At 37.7% G+C, this 17,368-nt stretch overlaps 1 protein-coding gene across 1 annotated transcript in view; it reads left to right on the top strand.

Moving 5' to 3' along the window:
* LOC131403206 (5'-3' exoribonuclease 2-like) overlaps positions 1–16,803 on the top strand; it is a 39,159-nt gene extending 22,356 nt beyond the window's left edge. Inside the window, 13 exon segments of the mRNA XM_058537505.1 lie at positions 212–270; positions 347–436; positions 1,213–1,283; positions 1,393–1,445; positions 1,924–2,081; positions 3,311–3,385; positions 3,472–3,605; positions 3,703–3,760; positions 3,844–3,951; positions 8,053–8,097; positions 9,543–9,674; positions 14,210–14,328; positions 16,616–16,803. Coding sequence (XP_058393488.1) covers positions 212–270; positions 347–436; positions 1,213–1,283; positions 1,393–1,445; positions 1,924–2,081; positions 3,311–3,385; positions 3,472–3,605; positions 3,703–3,760; positions 3,844–3,951; positions 8,053–8,097; positions 9,543–9,674; positions 14,210–14,328; positions 16,616–16,784 — 1,271 coding nt within the window. The 3' untranslated portion in view covers positions 16,785–16,803.
* Positions 16,804–17,368: the final 565 nt, after the last annotated feature.

Below are 17,368 nucleotides of genomic sequence, written 5' to 3'. Positions count from 1 at the left end.
ACTATATATTGTTTGACACTTCTGTTAAAGCTTTATTTAAATTTGAGGAGAGGAATCTTATTTTCTTCCCAGAAAGGGGAACATTGTTCCTCAAGTGACAATACTTCTCATTTTTTTGTATTTGAACTTACTGTTTTTGTTGTTTGGGCTTAATATTGTGTAGTTTACCTCACTTTTTATGGCGATAACAAAACATTGCCTTTTTCTCTAGGTGGCTTTCTTCCTCCAGAAGAAATAAAAGAAAGATTTGACAGCAACTGTATTACACCAGTAAGTAGTCTCAGACTTTGCTGGCTATTGCGAACTCTTAAATGATAGCTTAATTTATTTCCTTCTATCATTTTAGGGAACCGAGTTCATGGACCATCTTGCTAAATGCCTTCGCTATTACATAGCTGATCGTTTAAATAATGATCCTGGGTGGAAAATTTTGACAGTAAGTTTCACATTTTGGTACTTCAAAAAGATGAAGGTGATATTTGAGTCTATACTTTGATATGACTGATAGTATTTTTTTCTTTTTTCCCCCCTGTGAAATCCTAGTTGACTGTCAGAGGAAAGGAGAGGCTGCCAGGGTTATTAGAAATGGGATGTCTTGCATGATCCAGTTTTAGACAGTCGAATTTTCTCTCAATGCCAATTTTTTGTCCTCGTACCGTCACTATGAAGCCATAAAATGGTACTCATGGTTTAAAAAATATCTATTTATGTATGAAAGTAATTTTTAAATGAAAATTTCTATTTGAAATCAAAATATAGCAAAATTAAAGTCGTGGGTCTGCCTTTAAAGAATCACTGTGTTCTCCTAAGTATTTACGTAAAATTTAAACAAACTGTTGTGTGATTTTAGGGCATAAGCCTATTTCCCTGTTATTAGGTGTGGGAAATTGTGTTTACTGGGTGTCTTTTATTGATTGCTCCCAGGGTTTGTGTGCTTCAGTGCTGTGTCCTTAGGTGGCAGTGAGAATGGTGGAGACTTGTGACTGGTCGGTTTTGCTAATGGCTAAGTTTAACCCAGACATTTGATTTTCTATTCCATGTGGTAAGTAAATAGTTTTGGTGTTTAATACACACACACCTTATTAAGAAAAATTTCCAATTAATAACATCTTAATAGAATTATCCCAGTTTATTTTAAGATACTCAGTTCTGTTGATTTTTGTCCTAGAAAATTGGAGATGAGCTGAAAGTGTTAAAAACTGTCTTTTATAGGTTATTTTATCTGATGCTAGTGCTCCTGGTGAAGGAGAACATAAAATTATAGATTACATTAGAAGACAAAGAGGAAAAAATCACTTATGAATATCTGATTGACAAGCCATTATATAGAAAATGGTAAAATGTGATATTCCTCTGGTATAAATATAATAAATATATGTTTTCTCCTCCTTTAGCTCAGCCTAACCATGACCCAAACACTCATCATTGCTTATGTGGAGCAGATGGTAAGTTTCTTCTTTGGAATTTGAGTCTCTTGGATTAAACCGTAGCAAGTTGATGAGTTGGTGTATAGTAATGAATTATTCATGATTGCCTGGAAATTCTAAAGTGCCTTGCTGATTTTATGTTTGAGAGGAAATTAGTACTGAGTTATTTAATCTGTGATTAATGTTTACCTATCTTTAATTTTTTTCTTACATTTTTCTACCTTTTAATATGGCTGCACATACCTTTAAAATGGACGAGTGTTGACTCCTGAGTGGTAGTCTACACTCTAGGCCCATGTATCTGGGGGACATCTTGTTGACTGAGAACTACTAGGAAGTTTTAGGCATTTTGACTTTGCTGCCTCTGTTTGTGTGCTCCTTTGGGCTTTTCTTTGTGTTGGTGTCTTGTGTTATGGTAATGTCTTATGTCTTTGGTTATGGTAAGGATCTTCTGAAAGTGCTCACTGTTCAGTGTTTTGTCATTGTTGATTGATAGCTGATCTCATTATGCTCGGCCTTGCTACATATGAACCCAACTTTACCATTATTAGAGAAGAATTCAAACCAAACAAACCCAAGCCATGTGCTCTTTGTAATCAGTTTGGACATGAAGTTAAGGACTGTGAAGGTTTGCCAAGAGAAAAGAAGGGAAAGGTAAGAAATTTGAGATGGTAGTTGCCTCATTTTTAAAAATTTTATTTTATTTTTTTTGTGATAAAATATATATAATACAAAATATACCATTTTAACTATTTTTAAGTGTATAATTGAACAGCATTAAATATATTCAGGTTGCTTCATTTTTAAAATAAAGAGAAGACTATTTTTGATTAGATTTTTTACCTACTTACTCTGTTCCCTCTCATAGAAATGTGTCTTTGAAAACTCTTTAAAGACACATTCAAAAGCATGCGTGTACTCATTCTTTCTACTCTCCACTTTTTCTAACATAGCTTGTAAGTATACGAGGCTTAAGTCTCATAGGTAATAATGTCCATGGCACATGATTTGTTTGTACAAGTAATGTTTCAAATGGTTATTCTTAAAAGGAACTACAAATCAAATATATTAAACTTGTTGATACTTTAAACTTGTTGATACTTTTAAGTTACTCCTAGTTTCTGCATATTTTGGGTTCACTTGATTATATCCAGTCTCTAAAGAGGTTTCTATCTGTTTTAAGAATATAGTACCTCTTTAAAAGACATAGTGAGTGAAAAAAGCAGGTAAGAAATATACTGTACGCTCACAGAGAAGGGTCTAGAGGCATACACATCAAAATACTGGTTGGCTATCCATCAGAGATTGGCAAACTCCAGCCCTCTAGATTTGGCCTATGAGCTAAGAATGGTTTTTACTTTATTTTTTATTTTTTATTTTTAAAGGAAGCTTAGCCGTGAGCTAACATCTGTGCCAGTCTTCCTCTATGTTATATGTGGGTTGCCGCCACAGCACGGCTGACTAGTGGTGTAGGTCTACGCCTAGGATCCGAACCTGCGAACCCTGGCCGCTAAAGCAGAGCATGCCAAACTTAAGCACTATGCAGGGGGCCGGCCCTGGTTTTTATATTTTTAAAAGGTTGTAAAAACAAAATAAAACATGAAAGAATATGCAACTGAGACCCTGTGTGTCCCGCACAGGCTAAAATATCTATATTTACTATCTGGCCCTTTGCAAAAAACATTTGCCGATCCCTGGTCTAGGTATGATTGGGATTATGGGTAATTTTTATTTTTAAAATGGTTTGGTGTGTTCTTTTTTTATTTAGTACTTGTAATATTAAAATGGATCTTGCTTTAAAAAAAGCTATAATGTTCGTTTGGCTGGAAAAAAATTACAGGGTTTAGAGTAGACTTGTTTAATCTTTACTCCTTTTGTTGCAGCACGATGAACTTGCAGATAGTCTTCCTTGTGCAGAAGGAGAGTTTATCTTCCTTCGTCTTAATGTTCTTCGTGAGGTATGTGGCAATAATCACTTGAATCAGCCCTCTAAAGCAGAGTGCCATTTCATAGCTTTAATGGCAGCATTCCTTTTTGGTTGTAGTATTTGGAAAGAGAGCTCACCATGGCCAGCCTACCGTTCACATTTGATGTCGAGAGGAGCACTGATGACTGGGTCTTCATGTGCTTCTTTGTGGGAAATGACTTCCTTCCTCACCTGCCGTCGTTAGAGATTCGGTATGTGTGTTTGTGTGGGTTTTTAAACTACTGTTGTAGCCTTCTTGCTTACAGTGCGTACTGGTCCTAATACATAATGTTTGTTTCCTGGTGGCAGGGAAGGTGCAATTGACCGTTTGGTTAACATATACAAAAATGTGGTTCACAAAACTGGGGTGAGTTCATTCTTGAATAATTTCAAAACAGAAGTATTTGCTTTTATAAGAAGATCATTTTACATGTATTTCATCACTTACAGGGTTACCTTACAGAAAGTGGTTATGTCAGTCTGCAAAGAGTACAGATGATCATGTTAGCAGTTGGTGAAGTTGAGGATAGCATTTTTAAAAAGAGAAAGGATGATGAGGTAAAATGTTTCTATTGCAGTAGCTAAATTGCTCCTGTCTCTAATATGCTGTGATGATCCTGTGATTGTACTTTTAACCTCTTTGAGTGCGTTGTTATAGTGTATCAAACGCCAATGTAATCATGAGTGGCCAGTGCTTTGATTATTTTATAAAGGCTGTGATGCTTGCTGTGTGGAACTGTGTATTGCACACTGTGTGAATTGCACTGTAATTTTTTTCTCTCTTCATAATCCTGATTAAGATAAAAATCCAAACACGTGTCTGATCAACGGGATGTGAAATGAGGGTTCCAAGACTGGAAGGATGCTTGGAATGAGCTAGTGGATGCCATGTTTTAGAGGAAATGTTGATGCTGTGGAAGTCAGGTGAAGACCTAGGAACTCTGTACTCTGGTAGTGGAGTGTAGGGGCCTCTGGGTTAGATAGCATCAGTCTAGGCAGAGGGTTGCAGCTCTGAATAAGCAATTAAACATAAAAGAAAGAAATAAAATAATAAAGCACTTGGAAATTGATGACATATGATGGAGTGAGTGCTTAGGTGAGAAGTCCAGTCTGGCTTAGGCAGTTGGGAGTGTGGTTGGGCCGTTCATGAGACAGCAAGCAGTGGGGGTAGAGAAGGTTGGGGTGAGGACAAGGTAGAAATTGAGGTTCATTTTGGAGATACTGAGTTGGAGGGGTCACAGGACACCTGAGAGGAGGAAAGTCCGTGAAGCAGTTAGATGGATATGTGTAAAGCTCAGGGCAGAAGTCTTTTGGAAGGAGATTTCAGAACATTAGCAGAATACTTCACGTCATGAGTGTGAAGTTGAAATCCCTGGAGCTTTTTATGGAGTTCAAGTGCCTCCAACAGAAACCTTAAGAAGCATGGATGTTAAGGAGAAAGGGGAGTCAGTTCTAGAGAGGTGGGAGGAAATCCCTGAAGAGATGAGAAGCCACTGGTGCTGCCGGAGGCGTCAGAGTGAGATAGGCCCCTAGTCCATGGCCAGGGGTTCAGAGGTCCTGAAGAGTTAGTGGGGTGGAGGGGCAGTAGCCTGGAGGCAGAGTAGGTTGCAAGGTGATTGTGAAAGAGTGGCAAGGGAGGCAAGCAGTGGGTAAAATGAGCAGATAGTAGCTTTTTAGAAAGAGAGTGAAGGAAATCCTTTTAGAAACTGATTTTATAAAAAGTCATATGGCTATTTTGAGCAAATAGCAACATAATAATATTGCTACATTGCTTCATTATCTCCTAACAGATTAAAACATGTCATTGCATCTGACAAGATTTTATATTTTCTTCAGCTTTGTATGCTATAGCTAGTGATCTCTTTTTTAGAACCTTGGGTACCATTTTATATACCAGTGTGAGTAGACTGTAAGTGTTCTTTTTAAAGCCTTTGGTACTTGGTAATGTTCTGAGATGGCAAGAATTTTTCACATGTAAAATTTAAATAGCGTAACTGACTTTGTCTAGGATATCAAATGTCTATCAGGACAGCCATTTTTAACTAAGCCTTCAACAATTATGGTGGCTCCACCTGACCTGCTGCCATTTATGCTTAAGAAAAAACTACACAGACGGTGTAGTACTTGGTGTAAAAGCCTCACGTTAGAACAGTCCTTTTATGTGGTTTTAGGTTACTCTGTACTATTAAGTATTGGTGATATTTGCCATTAGACTGGGATGTATGGGATTTGATAGATACCAGAGTGCTTCAGATTTGAGTAATAAAGTTTCCAGCTGGCCTGGCAGAGAGGGCATTAAAGCTTTGGATCGTTTTTGGTATCCCTGACATCATATGATGTTTGTCAGCATAGTTGGACGTCGGGGAAATTTATGAACCCTCAGAAATTCAATATAATAGTATCTAGGTGTGTGTATTTTCCCAGGAAGTGTGTCTCCGGCTTTTGACAGACTTCCAAAGAAGTTCATAGCACACAAAAATTAAAGATCAGTAAAGTCCAACCAGGTGTGCCTATTTTGCTTATGTGTAACTACCACCCTTAGAAATAGGTATTTAACTGACCAGCAGAATACATGATAAAAGAAGAATACATCAATATTTATTATTAAAGTTGAGCAGTTAGGTCAGAAATATGATGCTTTTTATGTTATGAGCTTTGATGTTTGCCTTTTGTCTTGCAAATCTTCTTCATTTATTCAGCATATATTTATTAAGTGTTTCCCGTGTGCCAAATAGTATTCTGAGTGTTACTGATACAACAAAAAACAAAAGAAAAAAGCAGACAAAAATTCCTGACCTCATAGAGCTGATATTCTTCCGCGGGAGATGGACAGTAAACACAAAAACTAAGTAAAGTGTGTAATGTGTTAGAGAGTGATAAGTGCTGTGAAGAAAAAAGCAGATGAGGAAATATCTGGGAAGGTGGACATGAGGACATTGCAGTTCTAGAAAAGATGACTAGAGAAGGCCTCACTGACAGATGACTTTGACGGATATGAGGGAGTAATCATGCAGGTGTTTGCAGGAAGAGCATTTCAGACAGAAGGAATAGCCAGTGCAAAGGCTCTAGGGCAGGAGCTTACCCAGGATGTTCAGGGAACAGCAAGGAGCCAGTGTGGCAGGCACAGAGGAAGCAGAGGGAAAGTAGTAGGGGTAGGAGAGGAGGTCAGAAAGATGGTGGAGGGCCAGATCTGGTAGGACCCTATAGGTCATTATAAGAACTTTAGCTTTCACTCTGCATCAGTGGAGGGCTTTGAGTATAAAAGTGACAAGATCTGACACATATTATAAAAGGATCACTCTAGCTGCCCTGTTGAGACTAACTGTATGGAGGCAAAGATAGAAACAGTGAGCCCAATTAGACTCTTTTGCCATAATCCAAGGGAGCCAACATGGTGGCAGTGGAGATTGATAAGAGGTAATTGGATTCTGAACATGTTTTGAAGGTAAAACTAGTGGATTTGGCTGGTGAATTAAATGCTAGGGGTGAGAGAAGGAAAGCTATTAAGAATGACTCCAAAGCATTTTGTCTGAGCAATTGAAAAATGGTCTGAGCTACTGTGATAAAGAAGACTGGGAGGTACAAAGCTAGGGGTGGGGATGCCATTTGGGGCATGTGAAGTTTGTACACCCAAGTGGAGATGTTGAGTGGGGAGAGGTCCTGACTGGGGAGTCATCAGCACGTAGATGGTGTTTAAAGCCGTGAGACTGGATGATCACTCCCATGAGAGTGAGAGTCCAAGTACTGGGTGAAGAGGAACGCCAATATTAAGGTGTTGGGGAAGTTGAGGAGTGAAGGCATTCAGCAAGAGTGAAAGAGGAGAACCAGGTGAGTGTAGTGTCCTGGAAGCCAAGTGAAGAGCACGGATCAAGAAGGAAGAGTCACGGTCAGATACGGACTGAAAACTGAGTAATGGATTTCACAGTCTGTGGGTCATTGGTGACCTAGATAAGTTTAAAGATGGGGCAAAAGCTTGATTAAAGAAATTGGTGGTTTTGCTGTCTTAGGAGGTTTTAAGGTCGTCAGTCACCATGTGTCCAGCATTCAGCCCCTCTCCTGGCAGAAAGCACAAAGTTCAGATCTCAATAGGGTGTTATATTGCAGGTGGCAGTACTGACTTGGAAGTGATGGAAGTGCAGCTGCTGGTAGAATGACAGTCAGTACAGGACCTGCTGGCCCCTGTTTCAGTCCACAGCAGCAGCCCTGGCCACCGTAGCTGTCGTCTCAGTGCCTTGATGCTCACAGAAACTTGGGCGTGGGAGGAATGCTTTCTGGGGTAAAGGAGGCCTTTGAGTGGCCCAAAGTAAGTGGGGAGTTACTTATTTGTATCTTCTCTGTATTGGTGGGCTACTTGCTTCAGGGTAAAACAGAGGGTCTTTGTTATGACTCTTGCATTCTTTCCTGAAATGATATCAAAAAATATCTGAAAAAAATTAAGAGGCATAATTAAATTGTATCTAAACTCAATTTAGAATGCTCTCTGTCTATCTAAAGTTCTGATAAGCAACACTTTGAACATATAGTCCATTGCCTAGTTTAATTAGTTACGTTTCTGGGGTCTTCCTTTAAAACTTTGTCTCCCAAATCATTCCTGGTAATGTTTAACTCTTACATTTTTGTGTAATTATTTGACAGAATATGTGGATTTTATACTTTTAGGACAGTTTTAGAAGACGACAGAAAGAAAAGAGAAAGAGAATGAAGGTGAGTTTTAATTAATTTCATCAGATTGGCAATAACATACATTTACAATTTGGGAGGAAGATAGCTTTTTATTCCTTATCCAGTAGTTTGTTAGGGACATAATGTCTACCCAGCTGCCTCTTACCTGGAGAAAGAATGCTGGTGTCAGTTTTAAAGAAGTCCTTTCTAAGCTCTAGAGTCTGAAGGGATACACTTGATGGGCCAGAGGGGCCGGGTAGCACTTAGCTATTTGAATTTTTTCCGGTAATTGGGTATTGTTTTTGTAATAAAAATAGTTAGGTCTTTGTATCTTCTTGAAAGTTACTACACTCTGTCTATATCCTTGTCAGGTTACTCTTCCTAGAACACAACACTCGAAACTTTGTTGCTTCTCTGCTCAGAAATTACCAGTGACTCCTTAGTTCCCGCAGAATCCAGTTCTGTCTTAGTCTGGCGTGCAGAGCATACTATGATCTGGTCAAGTTCTCACCCTGCTTTCCCCAGTTGTCTTCTAAATATCCCAGGTCCCTCCTGACTCAGAGCATTGCCTTTGTTTGGTCCCTCTCAATGGGTTTCTGACTCCACGGCTCCCTCCCATCTTACATTTTCCACGAGGCCTCCCTATTGCTTCCGCTTGTAATCCAGGTTGAGCAGCCCTTCCTTTTAACTCGAGTGCTTCTCGCTTGTGATATTTGTTTGCTTAGTTAATTGCATAACACTTTATAGTCACTTAACTTCTTAAGTTTTTGTTTTTCTTGTCTTCCTTACTGGATTTTAAACAAATGGAGTTTGGGGACTACCTTTTATTATTATATTTCATTAGAATCGAGCAATTTCAGGAACCTGTAAGGGAGAAAAGTAGAGTTATTGATTGTTGCAGGTAGGTTCAGAACCACTCAGATAGGGAAGGGCGTGTTTGATGTCTACCTCATATATTATTATTTTCTTTCAGTCAGTGTCTGTTTAAAAAATATCTTTTATCAGTCAGCCATGACTGTCACCTACTGTAGCTATAATCATAGCTCTAACTAATTGAAAACAAAGAGTTAAATTCCATCAAGGTGAAGGATAAATAGAAGTTGTATTTCCTAAGTATAAATCAAACTCTTGGCTTATTTTTTTACCTTAATAGTTATCTTTATTTGCCTAAATTGTGTCTTGAATGCATTTTGAAATTGTAAGTGAACATAAGGGAATAACCTAATGAGATTTGAATAGCTTCTATGTATCAGAAAAGTGTATTATATGTACGTTTATAGCAGAATTATTAAATATTACAGACTGTTGTTTACAGGGTAAGTTACCATCAAATCAAACTGTAGACAACCCTGTAATGTTAACGGAAATCCATTTCGTCTTTAAAGAGCTTACAGCAGGGACTCTTTTCCATTGCCTTCATTTCTTCCTGTCATCTAACTGTGTTGTGATTTAATTTTAATTTCTACATTCATTTCCATTTATGTTAGAGAGATCAACCAGCTTTCACTGCTGGTGGAATATTAACCCCTCATGCCTTGGGTTCAAGAAATTCACCAGGTTCTCAAGTAGCCAGTAATCCGAGACAAGCAGCCTATGAAATGAGGATGCAGAATAATTCTGTAAGTAACTTATTTTTATGTAGCATTGAAGAGTGGTGACTTTCAGATGTCTCTTACAGTTGTGTGTGAATTTTATCACTTAGCCTGGAGTTGTTTTGTTTTATAGTTTTTCTCAATTTCTTTTGCCTTGAGATATCTTTAACTCTGTTAAATCCTTATTAATATGAAAATATCTAAATGATGTGAAAGAAAAGAACGTACATGTAAATGTGGATAGCTAAGTGGCTGCAGTGTTTCTCTAATGCAGTCGGGCCACAGTGCTTCCTGCTTCCCCAAAGGTACTGGGTGGTGATGGTGCCAGAAGCATGACAGGACATCCAAATGTCTCATAGCTAGAGCAAGAGAAGAGGGTGGTTTTGCTGCCGTATTTCCCCTTTCCTCCCAGGGATCAGTTATGGGCATTTTGCAGGATAGTATTCCTCAGTTTGTCAAATACAGGTACTCCTCACTGCCTAAACTCTCACTCTCCAACTCAGACGTGGAATATATCTGAATACATATTTTAAGGTAGCTCTCATTATCCACATTTTTTTTAGAGCTCTTTTTTTGTTGCTGGGAAAGATTTGCCCTGAGCTAACATCTGTTGCCAGTCTTCCTCTTTTTTTCCCCCTCCTCAAAGCCCTAGTACCTAGTTGTATATTCTTGTTATAAGTCCTTCTAGTTCTATGTGAGCCGCCACCTCAGCATGGCTACTGTCAGACAAGTGGTGTGGTTCTGCGTCCGGGAACCGAACCTGGGCTGCCAAAGCAGAGCGCGCCAAACTTTTTTGTGAGGGAGATCAGCCCTGAGCTAACATCCGTGCTAATCCTCCTCTTTTTGCTGAGGAAGACCGGCTCTGAGCTAACGTCTATTGCCAATCCTCCTCCTTTTTTTTTTTCCCCCAAAGCCCTAGTAGATAGTTGTATGTCATAGTTGCACATCCTTCTAGTGGCTTTATGTGGGACGCGGTCTCAGCACGGCCGGACAAGCAGTGCGTCAGTGCGCGCCTGGGATCCGAACCCGGGCCGCTAGTAGCGGAGCGCACGCACTTAACCGCTAAGCCATGGGGCCAGCCCTGAGCGCGCCGACCTTTAACCACTAGGCCATCAGGGCTGGCTCGGTTGCTCCCTATTTATAAACTCAGGAACTGAATGGATTTGCCTCATGGTATTCCTCCTTATTTGAACGTTGTAATCCAGACTGCAGAAGCAAATCGTCTCAGCCAGCAAGGCTATGCTCTGTTCAGTAGCTTCCTGTAATGGCAGCAGACCATGAGCTCAGAGCACCCGGCAGGGCAGCAGCAGGGGTAAGGGAACAGACCGTGAACTAATGTACACAGACAAAAGGTAATCAAAGCTGTTGCTTGTTTCAGGCTAGTAGGCACGAGAGAAAGAGAGAGTGTTGTAGAGGGAGGAAAGATATTATATAAGGTACAGTATCCTATGTAAACTTTTGCTATGATATATCCAAGGAAATTACATAAGTTGGGATATTTAAATTTCATTATTCTAATGGTTATCCTATTGATGCTCAAATCCTTTATCACAAGGCAACCCTATATGTGAAATTTTTGCCATATCATGAGACTGGTTGAATTTATATTCCCATAAATTCACACTTAGAAGTTTTAGGACCTTAGATTTGGAATTTGGAAACAGATTTGCATCTTCTGAGAGAAGCGGCTGGGGTTTCTGTTGTGTTTTGGTTCTGTTTTTCCTTTCTTGTCTTATTCCTCACACCATTAACAGAGTGGGATATGGAGAGTCAGTGAAAGGTTTTGCAATGAGATGCTTGTGTAGAATGGAAAAAGCTGACGTCCATCATTTAAGATTATAGTGACTACCGTCCTCACAGAATGAACTGAGAGTGACTAGTATTGCTAACACCACGTTGATGATAAAATGCTTTTTTCTTAATCTCAGGGAGGCAGGTAGGTTTAAACTTTGCCAGCTATGATTGCTTTGAGAAAGATTCCAATATTCAGGCTCCACAGGATTAGACTATATTGATTAATAATGTCTGCCATGGGAATAGGAATGGGGAGATTGGTGATTAGGTTGCTTATTTGATCCTGTCTTAATTCTCCTTGACACAGTTATTTCTACTGGAATCTTTGCATAGAGGAGTTTTCATCTAGAATGTGTTGAATTTAAGGAAATCATGAAGCCAAATGACCAGTTTATTTAAAGGAAGCCTTTACAGTTATGGATTTTTGCTGTGTTATTTTTTCTGAGCTGTTTGGGTGTGCTGGGCTCCAGTGCTTGACTGGTATCTACTGATGGTCAACATGGTTAATGTTTTATTAGATAGCTTCTGTTTCCTCATAAATATGTTTTTAAATTTTGCATTCTGAAGTGTAGTTTCATTGTATTTGCGACCATTCTCAGTTTAATAAACTTTGATTGCAAAAACAGCTTTTTAAAAAGAAATTTGAATGAATGGGTATGACTCTGGTATGTTTAGGAAAGAATATTTCTGAATACTTTTGTTAGTAGAGATAGAGCAGAAAAGAGCAGCAGATATTTAGCATTAAAGAGCAAACAACTTCTTTTCTTCTTTTTTTCCCTTGAAGGTATATTATTTTTGTTGTCTAAAGATAATTTATATCTTGTTTGTGAATTTGGGAAAGATTGCTTTGTTTACACCTTCTCTGTACTTAGATGATTGACAGGAATATCACTCTCCTAATTTAATCCAAATGGATTAGTGTTGTTTAAAAACTAATAGGGATGACTTCCTGAATGGTTAACCACCATGCACCAGGCAGGCAGCTTTGATGGTTTACAGATATTGTTTCATTTACTCCTTGCTATAACCTGTAAAGAGATAGAACAGTATCATCCCTGCTTGAAGTTGAGGCTGACAGAGGTTAAATAAATTGCCCAAGGCCATACAGCTGTTAAAGGTTGGACTTTGTATTTCAGACTCAGATGTGTCTGACTGAAAATACCCATCTCATCTTACAAGTACAACAGTGCCTTCCTGGATTTATTTTTATTCTTTGTGCGTTTTTTTTTTTTTTTGGTTTTTTTTGGTGAGGAAGATTGGCCCTAAGCTATCATCTGTTGCCAATCTTCCTCTTTTTGCTTGAGGAAGATTTGCCCTAAGCTAACATCTGTGCCCATCTTCCTCTATTTTGTATATAGGTGGCTGCCAACGAGTGTTTTAGGTCTGTGCCCGGGAACTGAACCCGGGCCGCTGAAGCAGAGGGCCCCAAACTTAACCACTAGGCCACAGGGCTGGCCCCTGTTTTCTTTTTTTTTTCTTTTTTTTTTTTTGATAGTATTAGCCATACAGTATCATGAATAAAATTGATATTATACATCTATTAAAGGAAAGTGTTGTGAGCTCTATGTTAAATATAGTTTTGCTTTGTTGTAACTTTTCTTGGCCTTTGGTGTGAACTACCTTCATGCTGAGGTTTTAGTTACAGTATCATTAAAATAGGCTCCTGAGTTCTCGATTTAAAAATAGCTTACTTGAAATATCTAATATACTGTGAATAACAGAAGAAAAACTTTACCATGAAAACATTTTCTGCCACTTAGGTTTTTGGTCATTTAACATTAAAGTTGCAGAACATTTTAATTTTTGTGTGTGTGTGTGAGAAAGATTGGCTCTGAGCTAACGTCTGTTGTCAATCTTGCTCTTTTTGCTGAGGAAGTTTGGCCCTAAGCTAACATCCATGCCCATCCTCCTCTATTTTGTATGTAGGATGCCACCACAGCATGACTTGCTGAGTGATGTGTAGGTGTGCGCCCGGGATCTGAACCTGTGAACCCCGGGCCGCTGAAGCGGAGTGTGTGAACTTAACCACTATGCCACCAAGCTGCCCCTAATTTTTTAGTTAAATATTAAAATACTTTAGGGTGCTACTATGTTCATTGAGTTAGGTACAAAGGGAAGTAATGGTAAATTTAAAGTGGTATCCAAGTCTTTGAAATAATAAAAGCTGCATTTTTCTAAGATGACTAATAGATTTTATTTGTACAATGAATTTTAAAACAACAGGTATAAAATAGTTTAACAGATATCTGGCGGAGTCTCATTAAACTGTTGCTTTCTAGAATGGTTGTACTAGGTTGAACCACTTACATCTAACTTTATTCTCACCAGCATTGAGTATTTTATGTATTAATTTATATACATATATATATATTTTTCCCCTTACAGCTTTGTTAGTTAATTGGTGGAAAGTGATCACAAATTCATAACACGAGGGAACCACCAAAGGAAGAAAATGTTCAAGTCCTATAATTAAAAAAAAAAATCTATGAAATTAAGTTTTTCTTATTTCTTCTGAAGCAGTTTTTACCTTAATGTTCAAATTCTTTTGAGTTTAAGCGTAGGAGGCTTGGTACTATATTATTCTTTTTTAGAGAGGTAGAGTATGCCAAGATCAGTCTTTATACTTTCTAAATATATTTACCATATCTATGTAATAGCTTAAAAAAAATGTATTACTGTGGAGCATGGTGGTAACAGTAATTGGATGTAACTTCTTATGTGAAATGAATAATTAAATCCTTCCTCTGTAATGTCATAAGTGTCTACAGAGTCCTTCAGTATCTCCTAATACGAGTTTCACTTCTGATGGCTCCCCGACTCCGATAGGAGGAATTAAGCAAAAAGCAGAAGACAGTGACAGTGAACCTGAACCAGAGGATAACGTCAGGTGAAGCCATTTTTTGGTAGCACTTTGTTAGCAAATTGCTGAAATAGACGCCGTCTAATTAATGCTGTTTAGCTTAGAGCAGCAGTGCCTTCAGATGCTTGCCTGTGATCTTTTTATCCACCAGTAATTAATGTGGAGGGTTAGGATAGTCAGTAAATTCCAGTGAGATGTGTAAGCTATAGCTGTTAAACCTAAGTATCTAGATTAGTATGCATGCTGGTTTTTGTCCTCCAAGCCCCTTTTCCCTCTGAGACCAGGCACTAGATCGGCTAGACATGAGGTGTTTAGCTCTATGTGATCTGAATGTTACCGTTATGAGATTAAATTTTCAAGCTGCTTAACCCAGAAAGTTCAGTTACATTTGGTTACTTGATATAGTTTGTTTTAATCATCTCAATTGAAAAGTTTCTTCTTTAAAATGAAATATGCAAAAAGCTTTCGGTTAAGAGAGAAATGTATTTTTAAAAACCACGAACTTGCATATGCACAACTATATTTCATGACAGAGAAGTTTCCCATTAGCTATATACTTAAAATTTATAATAGGAATATTGGATTCTTTAATTTATACAGAAGTTTGAGATCATTATATAATAAGATTAACAGCTTCTTGTGTGATTAAATCTGGATTTGAACCCTGGGCTCAAGTGCAAAGGGCCAACAACCTCAATAATTGTAACTCATTTAGAATTTTGCAAAATGATTTATTTCAAAGTTAAACATTAGTGGTTCACAGCTCATGCTTCTTTTATAGGACGTGGATGATGTGTTTGTATTTATGATTAGAAACTTCAGAAGTGTGATGTCTGGTTCTGTATTTTCCCAACATCTTTTGATGTCAGATTCAGAGATCTGTGGTGACTTGTGATTGAGCATTTACCTGATCTGAGTTTTTATCCTCTGCTTCTGCAACTCTTGGAGTATATTTTTTGTTTTACCATGTAGCCATCATGATCAATATAAGCTTAATAGTTAACTTGATTTTTTTAGTACTTTATTGTTTAATTTTGGTGCTGAAGATAATCAAAGTAGAATTGCTTCTATCAAGAAATGCTTGGAGTTCTTAGCATTTATTTCATTAATAGTTTCTGTAAAATAGTGATATTCAACATTATGGATAGAAGATATTTCTCCTAATTGATGTTCTGTAAATCTTTTGCGTGGGGGCAAAGTTAAAATTGCTATGGTGTAGGGGCCGGCACGGTGGCACAGCAGTTAAGTGTATGCACTCCGCTTCAGCGGCGTGGGGTTCGCAGGTTCAACCGCTTGTCAACCCATGCTGTGGCGGCATCCCCTATAAAGTAAAGGAAGATGGGCATGGATGTTAGCCTAGGGCCAATCTTCCACAGCAAAAAGGGGGAGGATTGGCATTGGATGTTAGCTCAGGGCTGATCGTCCTCAAAAAAAAATGTAAATAAAAAAATTGATATGGTGTATTCTGAAACATGACTGCAATTAATTAGTAAGATCTGGCACATGGTAGAAAAGAGCCCTTAATGGAGAATCATCCTGACGTTCTTGATCGTTCTTGATTTTTTTTTAGTATTCTTTGGCATCTTTAAATCTTTCAGAGATTGAGAAATGAGTACTTAAAAAAATAAAAAATACTTTGAGTGAAAATGTGGTTTTTCACATTGTATTTTCAGTGATTAATGAAAATTTAGTGAATTGATGACCTCCTTCTAAGTTTTACCAGAACGTGTGTGTGTGTGTCCGTGTCCTTCACTTATGCCAACAACGCTTTGTTGAATGAGGGAGAAGGCCCAAGGATAGGGAGAGTAGGTATATACCTAATTTCTGCCTGGCTTCTAGATTATTCTTTTTTAAAAAAGTAATTTAGTTGACTTTCTTTGTGTAATTTAGATATACTTTAACAAACTGAGGAACTTGAACTATATAAAATATCTTCAGTATTTGCATCTTAAAATGTAGTTTTAGAATTGTTCTACAATCAAAAAAACATGTAAAACAGTATGAAAATCTGAGCAAACAAGTGTTGTGTATCTACTTTAATAAATGGTTATTCTCTTTTTTTTTACTGTAGTTTTGTAATGATCTTTCTAGAATCAGTGTTTGAGTTTTTAACGTTTAACTATCTTTAAGTTGATAATAAATCCTGTGAAAGTGGACTTTTTAGAAATAATTAAATGAAGCTATGTTACTATTCCTGTTTAACTCATTTACATTTTACCTGGATATTAAGTATAAATTGATTTGGATGATAAATTGGTAGCTAGTTACTGAAAGTGTATGAATTCAACATGAACTGGCTTTGCCTGATTTTTAGGCTTTGGGAAGCTGGTTGGAAGCAGCGGTACTACAAGAACAAATTTGACGTTGATGCAGCTGATGACAAATTCCGTTGTAAAGTTGTACAGTCTTACGTTGAAGGGCTCTGCTGGGTTCTTCGATATTATTACCAGGTACAAAATGAATATTTTCCTCTAAATCTCTAGTTAATCATTTTAAGAAAATAGTTATTTCTATAATAGTCTGTGTTGTTGAGCTATATTCTGAAATTGAACCCAGACTCATATTTTCAAGCTTCCTATAAAGAAATTCATTACTTATTAAATAAGATTTGTTTGTAAAGCCTTTGAAGCTCCTTAGGTGTTAATATATAAACGAAGCTAATTTTTGTTATGCTAAAGAATTTCAGCATTAAATACTGTGGTTGAGAGTACTTGGTCTTTAAAATTATTAAAGTTTATTGTTTTGTTTAGTTGGAATAAAAAATAACAGAGTAACTAATACACAGTCGCTAAATGACTGAACAAAGGACAAAAGCCTGGAAAATAACTGGTAAGAATTTGAAAGGAATTTGAATGATCCCATTTCCTCCATATAGTGTAGTGATGTTACATGAAGTGCATTCTCATTGGAGTAATCTGTATCTGACTTAAAGCTTTTGATAAATGAGATGTCAGATTGGTGAGAGATTAGGCGGACATATAGGGGATTGTAGCACTGATAATACCTGGTTTCGTGCTTGGGGAGTGAAGCAAATTTGATGTGACTTTGGAATAGGTGAAGTTTGTTG

Source organism: Diceros bicornis, unplaced genomic scaffold (assembly GCF_020826845.1).
Source record: "Diceros bicornis minor isolate mBicDic1 unplaced genomic scaffold, mDicBic1.mat.cur scaffold_55_ctg1, whole genome shotgun sequence".
NCBI classification, from domain to species: Eukaryota; Metazoa; Chordata; class Mammalia; order Perissodactyla; family Rhinocerotidae; genus Diceros; species Diceros bicornis.
The sequence above is the reverse complement of the archived record's forward strand: the minus strand, read 5'-3'. Positions and strand labels throughout refer to the sequence as shown.